The sequence below is a fragment of the Ranitomeya imitator genome, chromosome 3, assembly GCF_032444005.1.
Source record: "Ranitomeya imitator isolate aRanImi1 chromosome 3, aRanImi1.pri, whole genome shotgun sequence".
Lineage (NCBI taxonomy): Eukaryota > Metazoa > Chordata > Amphibia > Anura > Dendrobatidae > Ranitomeya > Ranitomeya imitator.
In genome coordinates, this window is record NC_091284.1 from 457,084,382 (window position 1) to 457,103,955 (window position 19,574).

The 19,574-nt window shown below is 44.9% G+C and overlaps 1 protein-coding gene across 1 annotated transcript in view; it reads right to left on the minus strand.

Moving 5' to 3' along the window:
* Positions 1-19,574, minus strand: part of GALNT17 (polypeptide N-acetylgalactosaminyltransferase 17) — a 935,232-nt gene that overhangs the window by 607,582 nt on the left and 308,076 nt on the right. The window contains exon 3 of the mRNA XM_069757424.1: positions 4,461-4,627. Within this exon, the coding sequence (XP_069613525.1) occupies positions 4,461-4,627 (167 nt within the window). The remainder of the gene's footprint in view (positions 1-4,460; positions 4,628-19,574) is intronic.

The following is a 19,574-nucleotide window of genomic DNA, read 5'->3' on the forward strand; positions in this document are numbered from 1 at the left end:
CGGAGCTAATGTGCGGAGATAATGTCCGGAGCTAATGTCCGGAGCTAATGTCCGGAGATAAGTGACGTCAACAGTGTCCAGTGTCTGATTGGTTGCTGCCTGCTGCGAGCGACCAATCAGAAACTGTGACACACTCCGCCCGCCATTTTGGTGTGATTTTTGAATTTTTACCTCACAGCAAGTTTCTACTGCGTGGAGGCGGGCCCAGTGACGTTGCTCTTCAAGCTCCTGCCGAATTTCGTCAAAAAAATAATAATACCATTTACCAAAACTATATATATTTAGTTGTGAAGTGGTTCAACACGCAAAGTTGTCGTCTGATGTCTTTCATCCCTCCCCTCATAAGCATGTTCATGGATCCTGTGTAACTGTACCTTAAATAACAAGAATTGTCAAGAGCTGGTGAGTGCAGCCATTTTTTGTTCTTTCTTACTATTATTTATTAATTGTATTATTCTTACATTTGAATAAATAAAGTATATATGGATTCTAGACTCCCGATTCTTTAGAATCGGGCTGCCATCTAGTAATTAATAGTTTTATTTGTTCTGTGTTGTCCATGTTTATTTGACAATCATGCCTCGCTAGATTTGCAAGAGCCTGGTGGACTCTGTTAAGTGCCTCTGTTGCCAACAATAATAAAACATTTGGTGTGAAATTATTTTGCCAATTTGGCAGAGTACTATCAGTCAAAATTGCAATTTACTTATTAGTGAGTTGGATAGAAAAAAAATGTTTTGCTGATTTGTCTTGTTTCTCTTGGAACTCGAGGTCAGTAGGAAACTGACTCAATATCTATAGATGCTTTTGACCTTTCCTGCCAGCCTTCCTTACATGTTTTTTCAATAATGATAACAAGCTGACAAAACGGATAATATGTGATGTCTTGGGAATTTTGAGTATGTGAGGTATAGTAATCATGAAAAAAAAGACATTCAGGTGTCAGATCCAAGGGTAATGTTAACAAGGGCTAAGTCTCTTCAAATGATTTGACATACATAAGACTCGTAATTTACAACAAGTAAAACACAAAATCAGAATGAGATAAATCAGATATTGAGAAGGAAGATATTGATTGTAAATTAGTGGGTGGGAACTTTAGAAGACACAAATTTGGTAAATAGAATTATAAAGGAGCAATTAAACATTACGTTTTACTAGCAATTTTATGTTATTAAACTGTGTGCGTGGGGAATGAGAGATAAAAATCATTAATGCTTAAAAGAGTAGAAAACCTATCACAGCTAATTACAGTGGTTGGTGTCTATGCAGCTTAGTATAGCAGAAGCATCATTGATCTCGAATAGGATATGAAAGCTACATGATCTATGCAATACCAGAGAGTCTTCTTCGTCTGATTATCCTTAATAATGCCAGATTATTTAGTCACATTTTTCTAATACTTTCAACATAAGCAGCTGGATAGATGATACTTGTTATGTTTTCCTGTCACAATTTTTAACGTTAGATCCAGTGGATGATGACTGTATCCCATGAATCCAGAATTTCCTACTACTGATCTCATGTGTTGAACTTTATGTATTTTTATTTGGCTACTTTCACCTCTGATTACATATTATGGTTTAAAAAAAAATTAAATAATGTCAGTAAAAAGGTGGCTCTTTTATGACAAAGTAAATGACGATAAGGCTATGCAAGCCCTGGTATGCCTGGTAGGTCTGTTTCATGATGTCTAAATCTGAACAATCAGTAAAGATTAATTATGTGCTCCCTCTATAACCTTTTAGCATGAAGAGACCCTTTTAGCATGAAGAGACCTGGTGATTCGGCGTTCGAGGCAACAATTAGAAGATACAGCAAGGCACGGATGGGTGATGGCGAGCAGAGGGCCTGGACTGGTAAGCAGTAAGGAAAGTATAAGTTTATCTATTTTTCAACCTGTTCATGACTCCTTACAGCTCTAGACAAAACTACTTCAAAGTGTTATGCTTAGTGTAGAGCCAGCAAACAAGTCATTTACCATATATACAAGTGGATAAGCCGAGATTTTCAGCACATGTTTTGTGATGAAGATGCTCCCCTCGGCATATACATGAGTCATTGTCCAGAAAGCCAGCGGGGGAGGGGGAGGGGAGCGACGGAGCAGTGGCAGGAGGCGGCGGATGTGACTTCATACTTACCCTCCTCGTGCCGTCGCTGAACGTCCCTGCATCTCCATTGTCCCATTGCAGCAACTCATCTTCCTGTGCTGAGCGGTCACATGGTACTGCTCATAAAAGTAATGAGTATGCATGTGTCTCCACTCCCATATGCGTAGAGCGCATATTCATTACCTTAATGAGCGGTACCACGTGACCGCTCAGCACAGGAGCTGCTGCATTGGGACAAGGGAGATGCAGGGAAGTGCAGCAACAGCATGAGGAGGGTATGACGAGTATGACGAGGGAGGATGGGGGAGGACAGGGGGGAGACGAGCGATGCATACAAAGATGGGCCTGGCAGCCCAGCCATGCATACAAGATGGGACGGGGGAATAATCCATACAATGAGGGGACCCATATATACAACAGGGGGAGCCACAGAGTAGAACAGGATGGGGGAGCCACACGGAGCAGGACAGGGATGAGAGAACAATACATACCCTGCTTATTCTTGAGTCAATAAGCTTGCCCAGTTATCCGTGGCAAAATTAGGTGTCTCGGCTTATACTCGGGTCGGCTTATTCTCGAGTATATATGGTACTTCTATATCCAGCTGTAGGTAAAATGCAGTGTATAGTATTTTTGCTGGAGTGCTGTTTTAATTGTCAGCACAAAAAATATAGTTCGACTAGGGAGAAGCCGCCGGGACCTACCCACCCAACTAGTGTCCTGGCCCGCTTGGTCTGCAGTGGCTATTAAAATATGTTTTTCTCTGAAATGCTGTAGCAGTTTAGAGTTGAACATATGTAGCTTAAATCATACAGGCACAGTCTGATACATGCTGTCCGCGGATCGGGCAAGATATCTCAGCTATCAAGTTTAGTGATAATATTACAACTGATTTTGAACTACTCAGGAGTCAGCATAGGTACTAATCCAACAGTGACTATGAATCTCATGACTTTTATATTTAAAGTATTTACACCTCTAGAAATAAAGCATCAAAATAAAAAAAAATCTATGCTTTGTTAATTGCTTAAAATATATAAAGCTTTCAAAAGTGCACATGGATAAAGAACCAACATTCAAAACGTGAGAAATAATAAAACAACTACCTAAAGTATACAGTAATTGACCTGCACACTATCTATATGGGCTATCCATATGACACTTAACATACAAAGCATAAGCAATAATAAAATAAAATGGTCTTATATCCAGCTAGGCCAACTAGGATTTCACTATTCATGGCATTGAGTTATAGCTTCAAGCCTAAAGCAAATTTCAACAAATCCTACATCAATGCAAAGAATAAAACCCATTCTTACCACTTAGTTTTGAAGGAAATGTTGCCTCATTTTCTCTTGTTTGTTTTTTAATTATTGGTCCTACAGTTAAGGGTCCTTTAGCTTGCTCCCATTTTTTCTCTGCATTAGTGCTTGTGAAAGGAATAGTTACATTTCTTTTGGATTTTAAAATATTCTTTAAATGGTAATCATCTGTCTACATATAAATAGATTAGACAGATATTCGGGGTCAAAATAAATGTCTTATGGCTTGTGCCTTTGATCTTCTAAGACCCTTTTGAAGACCACAAAGTAACTGAAATATTCACAGTTACTATTCTTCATAGAGGGTTTAAAATAATAGAAAAATTGAACACATAAAATACATAAATGAACAGCTTAGCTACGCAAGCCAAATGGATGTCAGACATGGACAAGAATTGCCATAGAGGTATTGAATTTACAGTGGATATAAAAGACTACACACCCCTGTTAAAATGGCAGGTTTTTGCTATGTAAAAAAAATCATGCCAAAAAGAATAATTTCAGAATTTTTCGAGATTTAATGTTACCTATAAACTGTACAATTCAATTGAAGAATTAACTAGATTTTTTTTTTCAGGTAGAAAAAGAAAATTAAAAAACTAAAATAATATGGTAGCATAAATATTCACACTTTTAAACTAATACTTTGTTGAAGTACCCTTTGAATTTATGACAGCATTTAGCCTTTTGGGGTGGAAGTCAAACAGTATGGCAGATCTAGAATTGGTCATCTTTGCCCACTTTTTTTTGCAGAAGCACTCCAAATCTGTAAGAATGCGAGGGCATCTCCATGTCCAGATCAGATGATCAAGTCAAATCCCTATCCCTCATTTTGAATTTATATCTAAATCAACATCTATAGCCTTCAGTTGTTCCTCTCGCATTTATATTACAAGTACTAAACATATAACCATTGCATTTAATTTTACTTACGCTCAGATGATCTAATCTATAGTCAGACATAAAATATAATTATCTGAAAAAGCAATTACTGTATGGAAGATAATATAATAACATATACTCATACCTTCATCGCTGTTGTCATCAACGAGGATAATTTCCTTGAGAAGATGGACAGGTGTATGATTCACTGCGCTGTGTACTGATCGAAGGATCACTGACAAGGCTTCATTTACAAAGATGAAAATGATTGAAATCTGAGGAAGTTCCTTAGGGTATTTTAGTTTCTTACACCTTAAAAAAAACAATATTCGGTATGTAAGATAAACTATAATGTATTTATATATTCGAGAATTAAAGGAAGGGGTAAAAAGAGAGATTGAAAAGAAAACAGTGTTCAACATGCAAAAATGTGTGACACAAATTGGTAAAAAGTTATCAGGATTTACCATGGAATTACACGACTTCTTCAAATATCTTCTATAAAAGGTCACAATTATGAATCACTGTGTTTAAATAGCATGCTAGAGTTACAGTTTTTTACTATTTCTGTGCTTAATTTTATCCATATCATTTGCAAATATAATAAACTGTTAAATAAACCTAATTTTAGTTTTTATAACATTTTGTTTAATAAAAGGAATATGTGATATTGGTAGCCAAAGGGGCTGAACCCTGCAAACTGCTTGTCCTGATCAGTTAAAGCAAACCCGTCACCAGGTTCGGCCGATATAAGATATCTGCCCCCGATCCAACCTTAAAGATATGAAAAATAAGTTTTATGGCTCCTGTAATTGTGCTCCTGCACAGGGGTACTTATTTGCCCTGTTGAGGGCAAAGTACTGCAGTGCGCAGGCATCGGGCCTCTCTGACCTTTCCTGGCGCCTGCACATTGCAGTACTTTCCTCTGCCCTCAGCTGGGCAAATAAGTACGCCTGCGCAGGAGCGCGATGCCGGGGGCCATGAAGCAAGCAGGGGGGCGGCGATCATAAGAAGAGTCGGACCTGGAACTGCGACACCCATTAGACCGGATTGCCCCCTGGGGGAGTATAATAAAACTTATTTTTCTTATATTTCAGGTCAGATCGGGGACTTATCTACAGCATTATAGAATGCTGTATATGTTAGGGCTAGCGGAACGCACCAAATAATAAGGCAGATAGTGTATGGTGCGTTCGCAGCCCGGGGTCCACCGTGCAGAGATGGAACCTGCTGCTAAGTAATGACGGACTATATGGCGGTACTCATAAGTATACACACGTGGGTTAAACTTCACCCAGCGTGAAGGAAGCGATCCTGTTGCGTCACAGGATCGCGGTACCGCACATAGAAGGCGAGGAAGTAGTCAGCGAACTCAACCCCAACTAGGATTGAAGTCCGATTAGACCCTTGCTGGCACAACACCGCAACTGGGTGTGTAAGGAAGCTGAATAACAATATTAGGGCACAAGAGTGCATGCGGTGCCGCACTGACGAACGCCACTAACCACCCAGGCTTGGGTAAGGAAAGCACAGAGGAAGTGCACGGCGCCGTCCTGGCGGTCACAGCAACTGGACGCTGTAACGTGTGATTAGTGCTGTAGGATAAGTCGGGCGCTAGATAGCAACCATACACCTTCCGCGAACAGACATTCAATAGGGAAGGGGTATCCAAGGACGACTTGCACTCACAACAAACACACGTAAGCAAATGTACACTAGCGCATGGCCGTGCGGTCATGCGCAGTTTATATAGTTGCAGCACAGGAAGTGGCCACAGAAACTTTGCCCTTCCAAGACCTGCCAAGAGGACCAATGGAATGTGCTGCAGAGCCTGAGCACATGACCCTCGATCTCCAATAGGAGATCTTGCCCTGGGCATGACTTAGTCCCAGAGAAGTCCGCTCGCTGCTGACCAGCACTGGCTTTAATGGCAGAAGCTGAAGAAGCAGCAGTAACTCTCTGTACAGAGTGAGACTGAGCAAGACGCTGGGACCGACGTCCCTGCTGAGCAGACTCGACTGCGGCTGGATAAGAATGGGATACCGCAGCGGAGATGGCTCGAGATTCCCCCTGTGCAGAAGCGGGAACTCGAGACCTAACATTACCCCCCCTCCTAGGGCCCCCCCCCCTCCTTGGGCCTTGCTACGCTCGAAGGCAGCAATGAGCTGTGGGGCCCGAATGTTTTCAGCAGGCTCCCATGACCTGTCCTCTGGGCCATAACCCTTCCAATCCACCAGATAGAACTTTTTGCCGCGTACCACCTTGCACCCCAAAATAGCGTTCACCTCGTAATCGTCCGTAGATGAACCCGATGTCCCGGCAGATGACTCGGAAAACCGGGACATGTATACGGGTTTCAAGAGGGACACATGAAAGGTGTCGGTGATACCCAAGCGTGGAGGAAGAGCCAAACGGTAGACCACAGGATTAACCTGTTCGAGAACCTTGAAGGGACCCAAGTAGCGAGGAGCAAACTTAGTGGACTCAACTCGCAGCCTGATGTTACGGGCGGAGAGCCACACCAAGTCGCCAGGAGCAAAGGTCGGAGCGGGGCGCCGATGAACATCGGCGGAGGACCTCATTCTCTCCTTGGAGGCCCGAATGGCATCCTGCATGCGGTCCCAAATGTCCCGTGCCTCCACAGCCCAGTCTGCCACCCTGGAGTCAGCAGAAGACACAGGCATGGGCACAGGAACACGCGGATGCTGGCCGTAATTTAGGAGGAATGGAGTCTGACCGGTGGAGTTGGCTACGGCATTGTTAAGTGCAAACTCTGCCCACGGTAGCAAGGATGCCCAGTCATCCTGCCTGGCAGAAACAAAATGTCGTAAATATGTGACCAAGGTCTGGTTGGCCCTCTCTACCAACCCATTCGTCTCGGGATGATATGCCAAAGAGAGATTCAACTCAATACTGAGTAGACGACAAAGCTCTCTCCAGAATCGAGACGCAAACTGGGGACCCCGGTCACTAACAATTTTGTCTGGCATACCGTGTAGGCGAAAGATATGCTTGACGAACAAGACAGCCAACGCCCGTGCAGAAGGTAGCCGTGGAAGAGGCACCAAGTGCACCATTTTGGAAAAATGGTCGGTGATCACCCAGATAATGGTACAGTTACGAGACTTGGGTAAGCTCACCACAAAGTCCATCCCGACCATCTCCCAGGGCCTGTCCACCACCGGCAGAGGAAAAAGCAAACCAGCTGGCCGTTGCCGAGGAGTCTTGTTCTTGGCGCAAGAGACACACGCCCGAACATACTCTGTGACATCACGAGCCTTATGCGGCCACCAGTACGTCCTCGCCAGTAACTCAGATGTCCTTTTGGTACCAAAATGTCCACCCACCCTGGACGAGTGTGCCCAAGAGAGAACCTCCGGTCGCAAATTGGATGGAACAAAAGTCTTGCCCGGGGGCACAGACTCTAGCGAAACCGGGGCCACAGTTCTCAAGCTCTCGGTGGGGACAATAAGCCGAGGCTCCTCCTCCTCCTCCGCAGATGACACAACGGAGCGAGAGAGAGCGTCGGCCCGAATGTTCTTCTCCCCAGAAAGAAAATGGAGGGTGAAATGAAACCGGGAGAAGAATAAGGACCATCTGGCCTGGCGAGAATTCAACCGCTGGGCTGTCTGCAGGTATACCAAATTTTTATGGTCTATGAAGACTTGGAAGGGAAAACGTGCTCCCTCCAAGAAATGTCTCCACTCCGAGAAAGCCAACTTCATGGCTAGCAACTCCCTGTCCCCGATGGAAAAATTCCTCTCTGCTGGTGAGAATGTCTTGGAGAAAAAGAAGCAAGGATGCTTCCGACCTTGAGCATCCTTTTGGAAGAGGACTGCTCCAGCACCAACAGAAGAGGCATCCACCTCCATGATAAATGGCTTATCAACATCGGGGCGATGTAGGATGGGAGCGCTAGCGAAGTATGACTTTATAGAGTTAAAGGCCTTGGAGACCTCCTCAGACCACAATTTGGGATTCGCCCCCTTCTTGGTGAGGGCAACCAAAGGAGCTACCAAAGTTGAGAAGTGCGGAATGAACTGGCGATAATAATTAATGAACCCCATAAAGCGCTGCACCGCTTTAAGAGAATGGGGTTCCTGCCAGTCCATCACAGCCTGTAGTTTGGCAGGATCCATAGCCAATCCCTGGGCAGAGATGATGTAGCCTAGGAAAGGTAGGGACTCCTGCTCAAACATACACTTCTCCAACTTGGCATAGAGGGAGTTTGCCCGTAGGAGGTCGAAGACTTTGCAAACATCTCTCCGGTGGGAGTCAATATCTGGAGAGTAGATGAGAATATCATCCAGATAGACTACGACCGAGGTGGAAAGCATATCCCGGAAGATATCGTTCACAAAGTCTTGGAAAACGGCTGGGGCATTACAGAGCCCGAAGGGCATCACCAGATATTCATAGTGCCCATCCCTGGTGTTAAAAGCCGTCTTCCATTCGTCCCCCTCACGGATGCGAATCAGGTTGTAAGCACCCCGCAGATCTAGTTTAGTAAATACCCTTGCTCCCCGAAGCCTATCGAAGAGCTCAGATATCAAGGGCAAAGGATACTTATTTTTAACGGTGATAGCGTTAAGACCCCTGTAGTCTATGCATGGACGCAATTCCCCATTCTTCTTCTGCACGAAGAAGAACTCTGCCCCAGCAGGTGACACTGACTTCCTAATGAATCCTCTTGCCAGATTTTCCTGGATGTACTGTGACATTGCCTCCGTCTCCGGGAGAGATAGCAGATAGACTCGACCCCGGGGAGGCTCAGCACCAGGCAAGAGATCAATAGGACAGTCATAGTTGCGATGGGGCGGAAGGATCTCCGCCGCCTTTTTGGAGAACACGTCTGCATAAGACCAATACTGCTTGGGGAGAGAGGAAAGATCTGCGGGTACCTCTGAAGTAGCAACCTGAACGCAATCCCTCTGACACCTACCCCCACAAGATTCACCCCATCCCAGGATTCTGCCAGAGGACCACTCGATATGAGGAGAGTGGTACCGTAGCCAAGGTATTCCCAACAGGACCTCATCAATTCCCTCTGGAATGACGAGCAGAGATATAATCTCCTGATGAGATGGCGACATGGACAGAGTAAAAGGGATGGTCTGGTGTGTTATCTGTGAGGGCAGTGTCGACCCATTCTCCACTCGTACCGTTACTGGTTGAGCTAGCATAACCAGGGGTATTGCGTGACGTTGGGCGAAGGCAGAAGACATAAAATTGCCCTCCGCCCCAGAATCCACGCAGAGCTCTACCGAGTGGGAGAATGAGCCTATAGTAATTGTCCCCTTAAAGGACAATTTAGAGGCAAACGTCGCCGTGTCTAGTGTACCTCCACCTACGACCACTAAACGCTGACGTTTCCTCGACCGCTGAGAACATCTGGTGGCTAGATGTCCTGACTGCTGGCAAACATGACAGACCTTGAGTGCACAAGCGGTCCGAGACTTAGATCCCGCTTGTGACACTTCCCTGGCCTCATGTAACTCAGGAACCAGGACCGGAGATTCCAGAGGTTTGGCGAAGGTAGGAGCCAGCCAAAACCTCTGCCTACACTGGGCTCGCTCTAACCTCCGCTCATTAAAACGGAGGTCAATTCGAGTGGAGACAGTTATTAACTCCTCCAGTGTGGCAGGAATCTCCCTAGTGGCCAGAGCGTCCTTAACGTGGTCAGCCAGGCCCCTCCAAAATATGGGGATAAGAGCTTTATCCGACCAATCCAGCTCAGAAGCTAAAGTGCGGAATTGGACGGCAAAATGACTGACCAAGGACTCACCCTGAGTTAATGCCAGCAGTTGGAGCGCAGTATCATGGGTGACTTGAGGTCCTAAAAAGACCTGTTTCAGAGTGTTCAGAAACAGCGGAGCACTCTGCACCACATGATCACCACGCTCCCACAGCGGCGTAGCCCATTCCAACGCCCTGTCCGACAAGAGAGACACTATAAATCCCACCTTAGCCCGCTCTGTGGGAAAACGTGCAGCCAGGAGCTCGAGGTGAATAGAGCACTGACTCACAAATCCCCTACAAAACTTGCTATCACCAGAAAATTTTTCTGGCAGCGGGAGGCGAGAAAATGTCGGAGCAGGGGTGGCAATGGACAGGGTTGCTGCAGCCACGCTAGCAGCCTGTACAGCAACTGCGGTAACATCCACAGCTGAGGTTGCGCTCTCAAGAGCCGCCAACCTACCCTCCAGCTGCTGGATATACCGCAAGGATTGCTGTTTGTCCGTCATTACTAGCCAGACCATGGCGCTAGTGTAATGTTAGGGCTAGCGGAACGCACCAAATAATAAGACAGATAGTGTATGGTGCGTTCGCAGCCCGGGGTCCACCGTGCAGAGATGGAACCTGCTGCTAAGTAATGACGGACTATATGGCGGTACTCATAAGTATACACACGTGGGTTAAACTTCACCCAGCGTGAAGGAAGCGATCCTGTTGCGTCACAGGATCGCGGTACCGCACATAGAAGGCGAGCAAGTAGTCAGCGAACTCAACCCCAACTAGGATTGAAGTCCGATTAGACCCTTGCTGGCACAACACCGCAACTGGGTGTGTAAGGAAGCTGAATAACAATATTAGGGCACAAGAGTGCATGCGGTGCCGCACTGACGAACGCCACTAACCACCCAGGCTTGGGTAAGGAAAGCACAGAGGAAGTGCACGGCGCCGTCCTGGCGGTCACAGCAACTGGACGCTGTAACGTGTGATTAGTGCTGTAGGATAAGTCGGGCGCTAGATAGCAACCATACACCTTCCGCGAACAGACATTCAATAGGGAAGGGGTATCCAAGGACGACTTGCACTCACAACAAACACACGTAAGCAAATGTACACTAGTGCATGGCCATGCGGTCTTGCACAGTTTATATAGTTGCAGCACAGGAAGTGGCCACAGAAACTTTGCCCTTCCAAGACCTGCCAAGAGGACCAATGGAATGTGCTGCAGAGCCTGAGCACATGACCCTCGATCTCCAACGGGAGATCTTGCCCTGGGCATGCTCAGTGTGTGCAGACAAGGACTTAGTCCCAGAGAAGTCCGCTCGCTGCTGACCAGCACTGGCTTTAATGGCAGAAGCTGAAGAAGCAGCAGTAACTCTCTGTACAAAGTGAGACTGAGCAAGACGCTGGGACCGACGTCCCTGCTGAGCAGACTCCACTGCGGCTGGATAAGAATGGGAGACCGCAGCGGAGATGGCTCGAGATTCCCCCTGTGCAGAAGCGGGAACTCGAGACCTAACAGTATATAAGCCCTGAAAGACAGTGGCTGTATCTTATATCGGCCAAACCTGGTGACAGGTTCCCTTTAAATGTTATGGCTTCATGACATAGTCATCTGTAAATCTTTGTTTAGAGAGACGGTTGTCTCTCTGGTTGGCACAAGGGTTCTGGCGCTGTTTTGAACTTTAAAGGGGTTGTCCAGGACATTTACATTGATGGCCTAAACTTAGGATAGGTCATCAATATCAAAACACTGGAGGTGTTACACCTGTCAATCAGCTGATCCCAGTGGTTGCTGGATAGTCCGGGAACTGCACAATACAGTTCCATCATTGGTATAGTTACCACAGCTGGATATTGCGCATCCGCCATCTATATGAATTAATAGGCCCCTATACCGCTGACAGAGCAGTGTCATACAGCTCTGAAATTGAGCACTTCTACCCACCACCGGCACCAGGAACATCTGATCGATGGGGGGTGCATGGCTCTACATCGATACCAATTCAATCAGATTTTGATGACCTATCCTAATGTAAAAGTCCCAGACAACCTCATTAATGCTGCCACCGGATGAGGAGTTTCTGGTAGTATTCTTCGAGTCTTGCTGATATATGTGCTGAGTATCCTGGGGTGTTCAGGTCCTGATTAATACAGTTATGTGGGTTATCTGGCATTTTAATGGAGGTCAGTTTTGCGTACACTGACAAAATATGGCAATATTTTGGGGGACCTTAATGTGGCAGAGAATTGTAAATGCGTGTACTGTGCTCATACACTGATAGTACGTCACCAAAAGCCTCTAATTTATCCATTTTTTTGTATGTAATGGTCTGGATGCAAATGTGCCCTCATATTTAGTAGCACAGAAAAATTGGTCACAGCAAAACACGAGCGTTGGGATAACCTAGACATAATATCCATTTACGGTAGATTGCTTACACTGCCTGAAATGGACACAGACAGCCGGTTTCTAAAGTGTTAATACACTGAATACACAAATGTCCATTTCAAACATAGTAACTTCCCTCTTAAATCACTTTATTCTTAAACCTGAAGAAGAATTATATTGTTGTAGACAAACAAAGAACTATGAAATAGACTGAAGGAGCTTTAAAGCCTATAAGATTTTGATGTAATACCACCACTATTTTGTAAAATACAGTTGCCATAGGGCTATTTTTTGCTCTATGCAAGGTAATGCATCATTTACTGCTTTTCACATCAAATATTTTCTGTTGACTATTATGAACATTTATGGAAGGGTCTAACAGTTATATTCTGTTTAAAGGGATTCCACTGGCAATTTGTTACTCTTTAAAGGTAATGTACCATGAAAAAGCCTAGGACTTAAATAAAATACAACCAACAGAATACTATAATCCATGGTATAAAAATGTATTTATTCTTACTGACAGCGAATATCTTACTGCAAAAATGCATAAACAAGAAATCCAATTATCACAATGGTTTCCTTTATAAGACAGACATTTGAAAAAGGTGCAGCAAAATAAGAATTTTTACTCTAGCCCTATAACTTCTTCAGTGGATTGCAGGATGTTGGTTAAATATTTTTAATGTTTGATCTGGTTAAATTGGAGGCTAAGTTAGCACACCATATTGCCTCTAATATAAACTGATCAATAATGTTATTAAAAAAAATACCCATTTTTTATCAAGAAGTAAAACTAAAATAGATACTAGAGCAATGCTATAGAGTGGTAGCTGAACGAGGAATGTCTCAAGGAATTAGTTTATCTCCCAGGTTATATAACGATCATAAAAGTAATGAAAAAACATAGTTATCCACAAAAGTTTTTATGTTTAAATGTTGCAAAAACCATTGTAGTATATGTCAATAAGTAATCAAGAAAAAAACATTAACATTTTCTGATAAAAAAAAGCGTAACAAATATTTGTATAAATTGTGACACTGATCACTTAGTAATTTTGCATATTGTATCAAATGCACAACTGTATGTTGGATGTACTACAACAAAGTTTAAAAAACATTTTTTGGAACATATATATTATATTACTAAAGGTAACTATAATGTCTGCTGGCACCTTTATATGTTTCCCCTCCTCTCACCATGTGGAGCGCCAGCTTATCCACCGCCTTCGCCACAGCAGCATCCTCCTGAGCTGACTACTTCTTCCCTGTGCATGCCGCACTATGCTGCGGCAGCAAGCCTAGTGCGTGTGTGTGCACGCTTCCCCTGCTCTTAAAGGGGTGGCATGCGCACATGGTAAAATGCCCCCAGCTAATTGTTTGTGGTTCCAATCCTCAGGAATTGTTATAAAACAGGGGGAGTTGCATGGCTTGATACATAGCTTTGTGAAAAATGGTGATTCAGTGTAACCTGTGTTTTAATAATTTAAAGCTTTGCTCTTTCTGGTATTTTTGGTTCAGTGGATGGTCCTATCAGTGATTTATATATATCTTTGTATAAGAGTGTATACTGAGATAGTTGTCAGCCACTGATAGGACTATGTAGGGGCTGTATATAGGGGACAGTGTGGGGTCTCAAACTGTATATAGATGGGCTAAGTGGGGCTCATATTGTATACAGGGGGCTGTGTGGACCTCATAGTGTATACAGAGAGGATAAGTGGGGTATTATACTATATATAAGGGGCTATGTGAGGGCTCATCATGCATATTGGGGCTATGTGGGGGTTCATACTGTATATGCTGCTAAATGAGGACTCATAATGTATGTAAGGGACTATGTGAGGGCTCATAATTTAGCCTTTATATACATTATGAGCCCAGACATAGCCACCTACATACAGGCACAGATCCCATACACAAAAAGTAGCACAAAAAACTATTCCACGAGCCATAACGTTTTCAATTTTCCGTTGATTTTACCAAAGAATGGCTGAAGATAAAAAAAACGAGAATACAAGTCCAAAATAAATTAATAAAATATGTAACTTTATTAGTCAATACAATAAAAATGTGGGGGTGGGGGAAATGGCAAGTAGTGTAATACAATGCTTTCACATGGGGAAGTAATATTCAGTACATGTGAAAAACAGGACATATATACATACAGTAGATAGATAGATAGATAGAGAGATAGATAGATAGAGAGAGAGAGATAGATAGATAGATAGATAGATAGATAGATAGATAGATAGATAGATAGATAGATAGAATAAATGGCTGATTAAGGTGCTTGTGCATGTGCTTGTGCATATAGGTCCTGAGACACAGAGAGGTCACTGTAGAGTGGTAAGTGTGAGGTATATTAGAGGTTGCCAGCAGGCTTTACAAATGATATAGTAGGACCATATAATAGACTGTGCCTGTATGGCAGTGGATGGATGGTGAGTGTGACGAATAAGTGTCCTCCTCGACATTCAAGTGTATAGAGGAGTAGAGAGAGATAGCTGGCAGCTGAACGACTGTATGGCCGACAGCTATCTATAGTGTATGTGACCTCTTAACTTTCTGGTGTTAATTATGAGCTCCCCGTTTTCACATAACCCATACAATACCTGTGATAATATGTCAAGTTGGGCAAGTTAACAATTATCACATCAACAGAGGAGGTAAGGGGTTAATAATTACCTTTAGAAATACTCATCTAGGATTCTAGGATTTAATACAAGGGATTGTTGCATCATACTCTCTATTAGGTTACAAGGTTACAAAGAATCATGTCTCCAACTTGGGATCCTCATTATATAAGCAGAGTTGAGCCTTCCTTATACTATAACAGCCATTAAAGGGAATTTATTAGCAGGTTTTCGCTATGTAATCTAGATTCAGCATGAGGTAGGACCTGAGACACAGATTTTAGGGATGTGTCACTTATTAGGCTAGGTGCTGTTGTTTCCATACAATGAACGCTTCATCACAGGAGATTATTACTGACCAGACTAGCTCTCTCATGCCAACTGGTGAAACCATGGCCTCTCCTCTGATGAGCAACTCATTGGCAATGTACAAAGAAAGCTGAGGTGTGGGCTACATCTAAAAACGCTTGACTGTGTCCCAGCAGCTGCACCTAAGTGGTACATTGTTGGAATCAGGTTTTTTTCCAATAATATGCTGATCTCAAATGAGGTAGCAAAAACCTGTTGACAGTTTGTCTTTACAACAAACATATTGCATGTAATATTACATTTTCTATGCATTGGTAGCTGCAGGAGAAATAGTTGACTGGTTGAGGCTTCACTGCAGCAAAATAAGCTCCGTGGTTTGGCCAGATGCAAGATATCAGATTTTGTTTAATGAGGCCAATGGAATTGGTCCTTGTTGCATTATAATGAACAAACACAACCATATGTTGTTGTGCTGGTTCAAAACACATCAAGTACATGGAGGTTGCTGCAGCACTGGGTCATCTTCATTTTGACGATCTCTTGGGGTCACATGAATCCCATTTTAGCCTTTGATAAAATAATGATGAAATATCAATGTGAAAGTTTAGCAAAACAATATAACGTGAATTTGTAATACTAAATCAAGATAAAAAATACAGAGGCACTACAAATGCGCACACTCAAAACTGTGGAGTCCATTGAGATGAATTTGTATAGTGTGCTTGACTACGCCTACGCCCCATCCATCCCTAGCTCCAACCTCATTTTAAAAAATTGGTGGAGCTGACCTACTGTTGTAAAACGTCAAAAGCTACAAAATTTGTCAACATTTCAAACAGTTTAATTGTTATGTCCCATGAATGAGACATTTTACAGACTGCCCTATACATTTTACATGCTGTATTGCAGTTCTCATATTTTTTATTGTTGCTATGTGTTCCTGTGTTTGGCATAGCTGAAATCCTCCCTTTCCATCAAGTTTGTCCCTTCTGTCTCCCTGTCTCCTTCTGCTGGGTGTCATGTCACTTCCTTCTTCTTCTCCCTGTGTCTCAGTCTCCATCTTGGCTTCATTAGAAGCACATGTGCTTTCAGCTTGTCTCAAAGAAAGTCTTTGCTAAGGACTGTAAAATATCTATTAAGTGTTTGGAGTGCGACAGTGAGGAGCATGTGCAAGCGCTCCATCCATCCCTGTCTAACATTGCACAGCCTACACCTCCCCCCACCACGAGGCAAGGCGGGGAGGATGCTGTTCAAACAGCGAGTTTTATCACAATATCTTCTTCATGCACAGAAGTGTGCGGAGAAGGCCTCTGGGACAAGTCGTGTGCGAAGATATGCCTGGTGAATGTGTATCCTTAGGGTCGACCGGAGAAAACCGCAAGGGTGTATGTTATCCTGGACGATCAGAGCAACCGGTCACTTACAAGGTCAGAACTCTTTGATATGTTTGACTTAATGGGAAACTCTCACCCCTTCACCCTGGGCACCTGCAGCGGTGTTACGGAGGTCTCTGCTACTACGGAGGACATTCTGCAACTACACAAGATACGTCAGCAAATCAACGTGCCACACGACGCTCCATTTACTCAACGCTTTGACCTAGGCTGGGTTATCATAGGCAATGTCTATATAGGAAAGATGAAGAGACCCACGAGGATTTCCTCATTTAAGACTCACGTCCTACCAAATGGTCGCAACACTTACTTTCAACCATGCCCACATCATGTTAGGGTTGGCGGAACGCAGTGAATAAATGTATTAGATGAGATAGGTGCGTTCGGAACCCGGGATCCACCGTGCAGGAAAGAACCTGCTGCTAAGTAAGGCGGTGAAGTAAATTAGTATAAACGAACTCTGTTACTTCACAGAGCCCGAAATAAAGAGAACGCTGTGCCCTGTTTAGCTTACAGGGAACACAGCTACTGAGTAGAGCTGACAGTGGTCATGCAGTCCCAACCAAACACGCTGCTCCTCTCTGGGTGAGCCAGAATGGCAATGGCTATTAGCCAGCCTTGAATTCACTCATAAGAAACTCCTCACCGGAGGTGCCAGCATTCTAGGGGCTTATTTTAGCCAGGTCCCTGACCACACACACGACCACACTGGCGCTGAGCTCGTACATATTTGATACTAGCGCATGGCCGTGCTGTCATGAGAACTCTTTATATCTGCAGAAACTTCAGGACCTTCCTAGAAGGAACAATGGAAGGCTGCCACAGAACTTGATCAAGTACAGGGCCTTCCTGGAGGACCAATGGAAGTTGCTGCAGTACCTGAGCATGTGACCCTAGACCTCCACTGAGAGATCTTACCCTGGGCATGCTCAGTGTGTGCAAAGCAGGACTTAGTCCCAGAAAAGCCTGCTCGTTGCAGACCAGTGCAGGGTACAATAGAAGAGCCTGGAGAGGCAGCAGTAACCTTTTGCACAGTATCAGATTCAATGAGACGCTGGGACCGACGTCTCCACTGAGCAGGCTCCACTGCAGCCGATGCAGAATGGGAGATCGCAGCAGACACGGCTCGAGATTCCCCCTGTGCAGCGGCGGGAACTCGACTCCTAAAATTACCCCCCTCCTAGGGCCCCTACTCCTTGAGCCTCGCTATGCTCAAAAGCTGCAATGAGCAGCAGAGCCCGAATGTGCTCCACAGGTTCCCAGGTTCTGTCTTCTGGGCCGTGACCCTTCCAGTCCACCAGATAAAATTTCTTGCCACGTACCACCTTGCACCCTACGATAGCATTCACCTCAAACTCATCCATGGATGAACCCGACGTCCCGGCAGATGACTCAGAAAACCGGGACAAATGGACGGGCTTAAAGAGAGAGACGTGGAAGGTGTTGGTGATACTAAGGTGGGGAGGAATGGCTAAACGGTAGACCACAGGGTTGACCTGTTCCAGAACCTTGAACGGGCCAATGTAGCAAGGCCAAACTTAGTGGACTCAACTCGCAGCCTGATGTTACGGGTGGAGAGCCACACTAAGTCACCAGGAGCAAAGGTAGGAGCGGGGTGCCGGTGTGTATCAGCAGAAACCCTCATTCTCTCCTTGGAGGCCCGGATGTCATCCTGTGTGCAGTCCCAAATGTCACGTGCCTCCACCACCCAGTCTGCCACCCGAGAATCGGTGGATGACACGGGCATGGGCACATGGACACACAGATGCTGGCCGTAATTAAGGAGAAAAGGAGTCTGCCCAGTGGAATCGGCTACGGCGTTGTTCAAGACAAATTCCGCCCAAGGTAGCAAAGATGCCCAGTCATCCTGCCTAGCAGAGACAAAATGTCGCAAGTATGTCACCAGAGTCTGGTTCGTCCTCTCTACCAACCCATTCGTCTCGGGATGATATGCAGAGGAGAGATTCAACTCTATACTGAGTAAACAGCAGAGCTCTTTCCAAAACCGAGACGCGAACTGGGGACCCCAGCCGCTGATAATTTTATCAGGCATTCCATGTAAACAGAAAATATGCTTTATGAATAACGCCACCAAGGCCCGTGCAGCAGGTAACCGTGGAAGCGGCACCAAGTGCACCATCTTAGAGAAATGATCGGTGACAACCCAGATAACAGTACAGCTACGAGACTTGGGTATGCCCACCACGAAGTCCATCCCGACCATCTCCCAGGGCCTGTCTGCCACCGGCAGAGGGTAAAGCAACCCAGCAGGCCGTTGCTGAGGAGACCGATTTTGGGTGCAGGAAACGCAGGCCCCAATATAGTCCCTGATGTCACGGGCCATATGCGGTCACCAGTACGTCCTCGCCAAAAAGTCAGATGTCCTTTTGGTCCCAAAATTCCCATCCACTCTGGACAAGTGAGCCCAAGAGAGAACCTCCAGTCGCAAATTCGATGGCACGAAAGTCTTGCCCGGGGGCACGGACTCTAGCGAAACCGGAGCCACAGTTCTTAGACTCTCAGAAGGGACAATTAGCCGAGGCTCCTCCTCCTCAGATGACACTACGGAGAGGGAGAGAGGGTCGGCACAAATGTTCTTCTCCCCGGAGAGAAAATAAAGAGTAAAATGAAACCAGGAGATGAACAGGGACCATCTAGCCTGGCGAGAATTCAGCCGCTGGGCCGTCTGTAGATATACAAAGTTCTTGTGGTCAGTGAATACCTGGAAGGGAAAGCGAGCTCCCTCCAAGAGGTGTCTCCACTCTGAGAAAGCCAACTTCATGGCTAGCAACTCC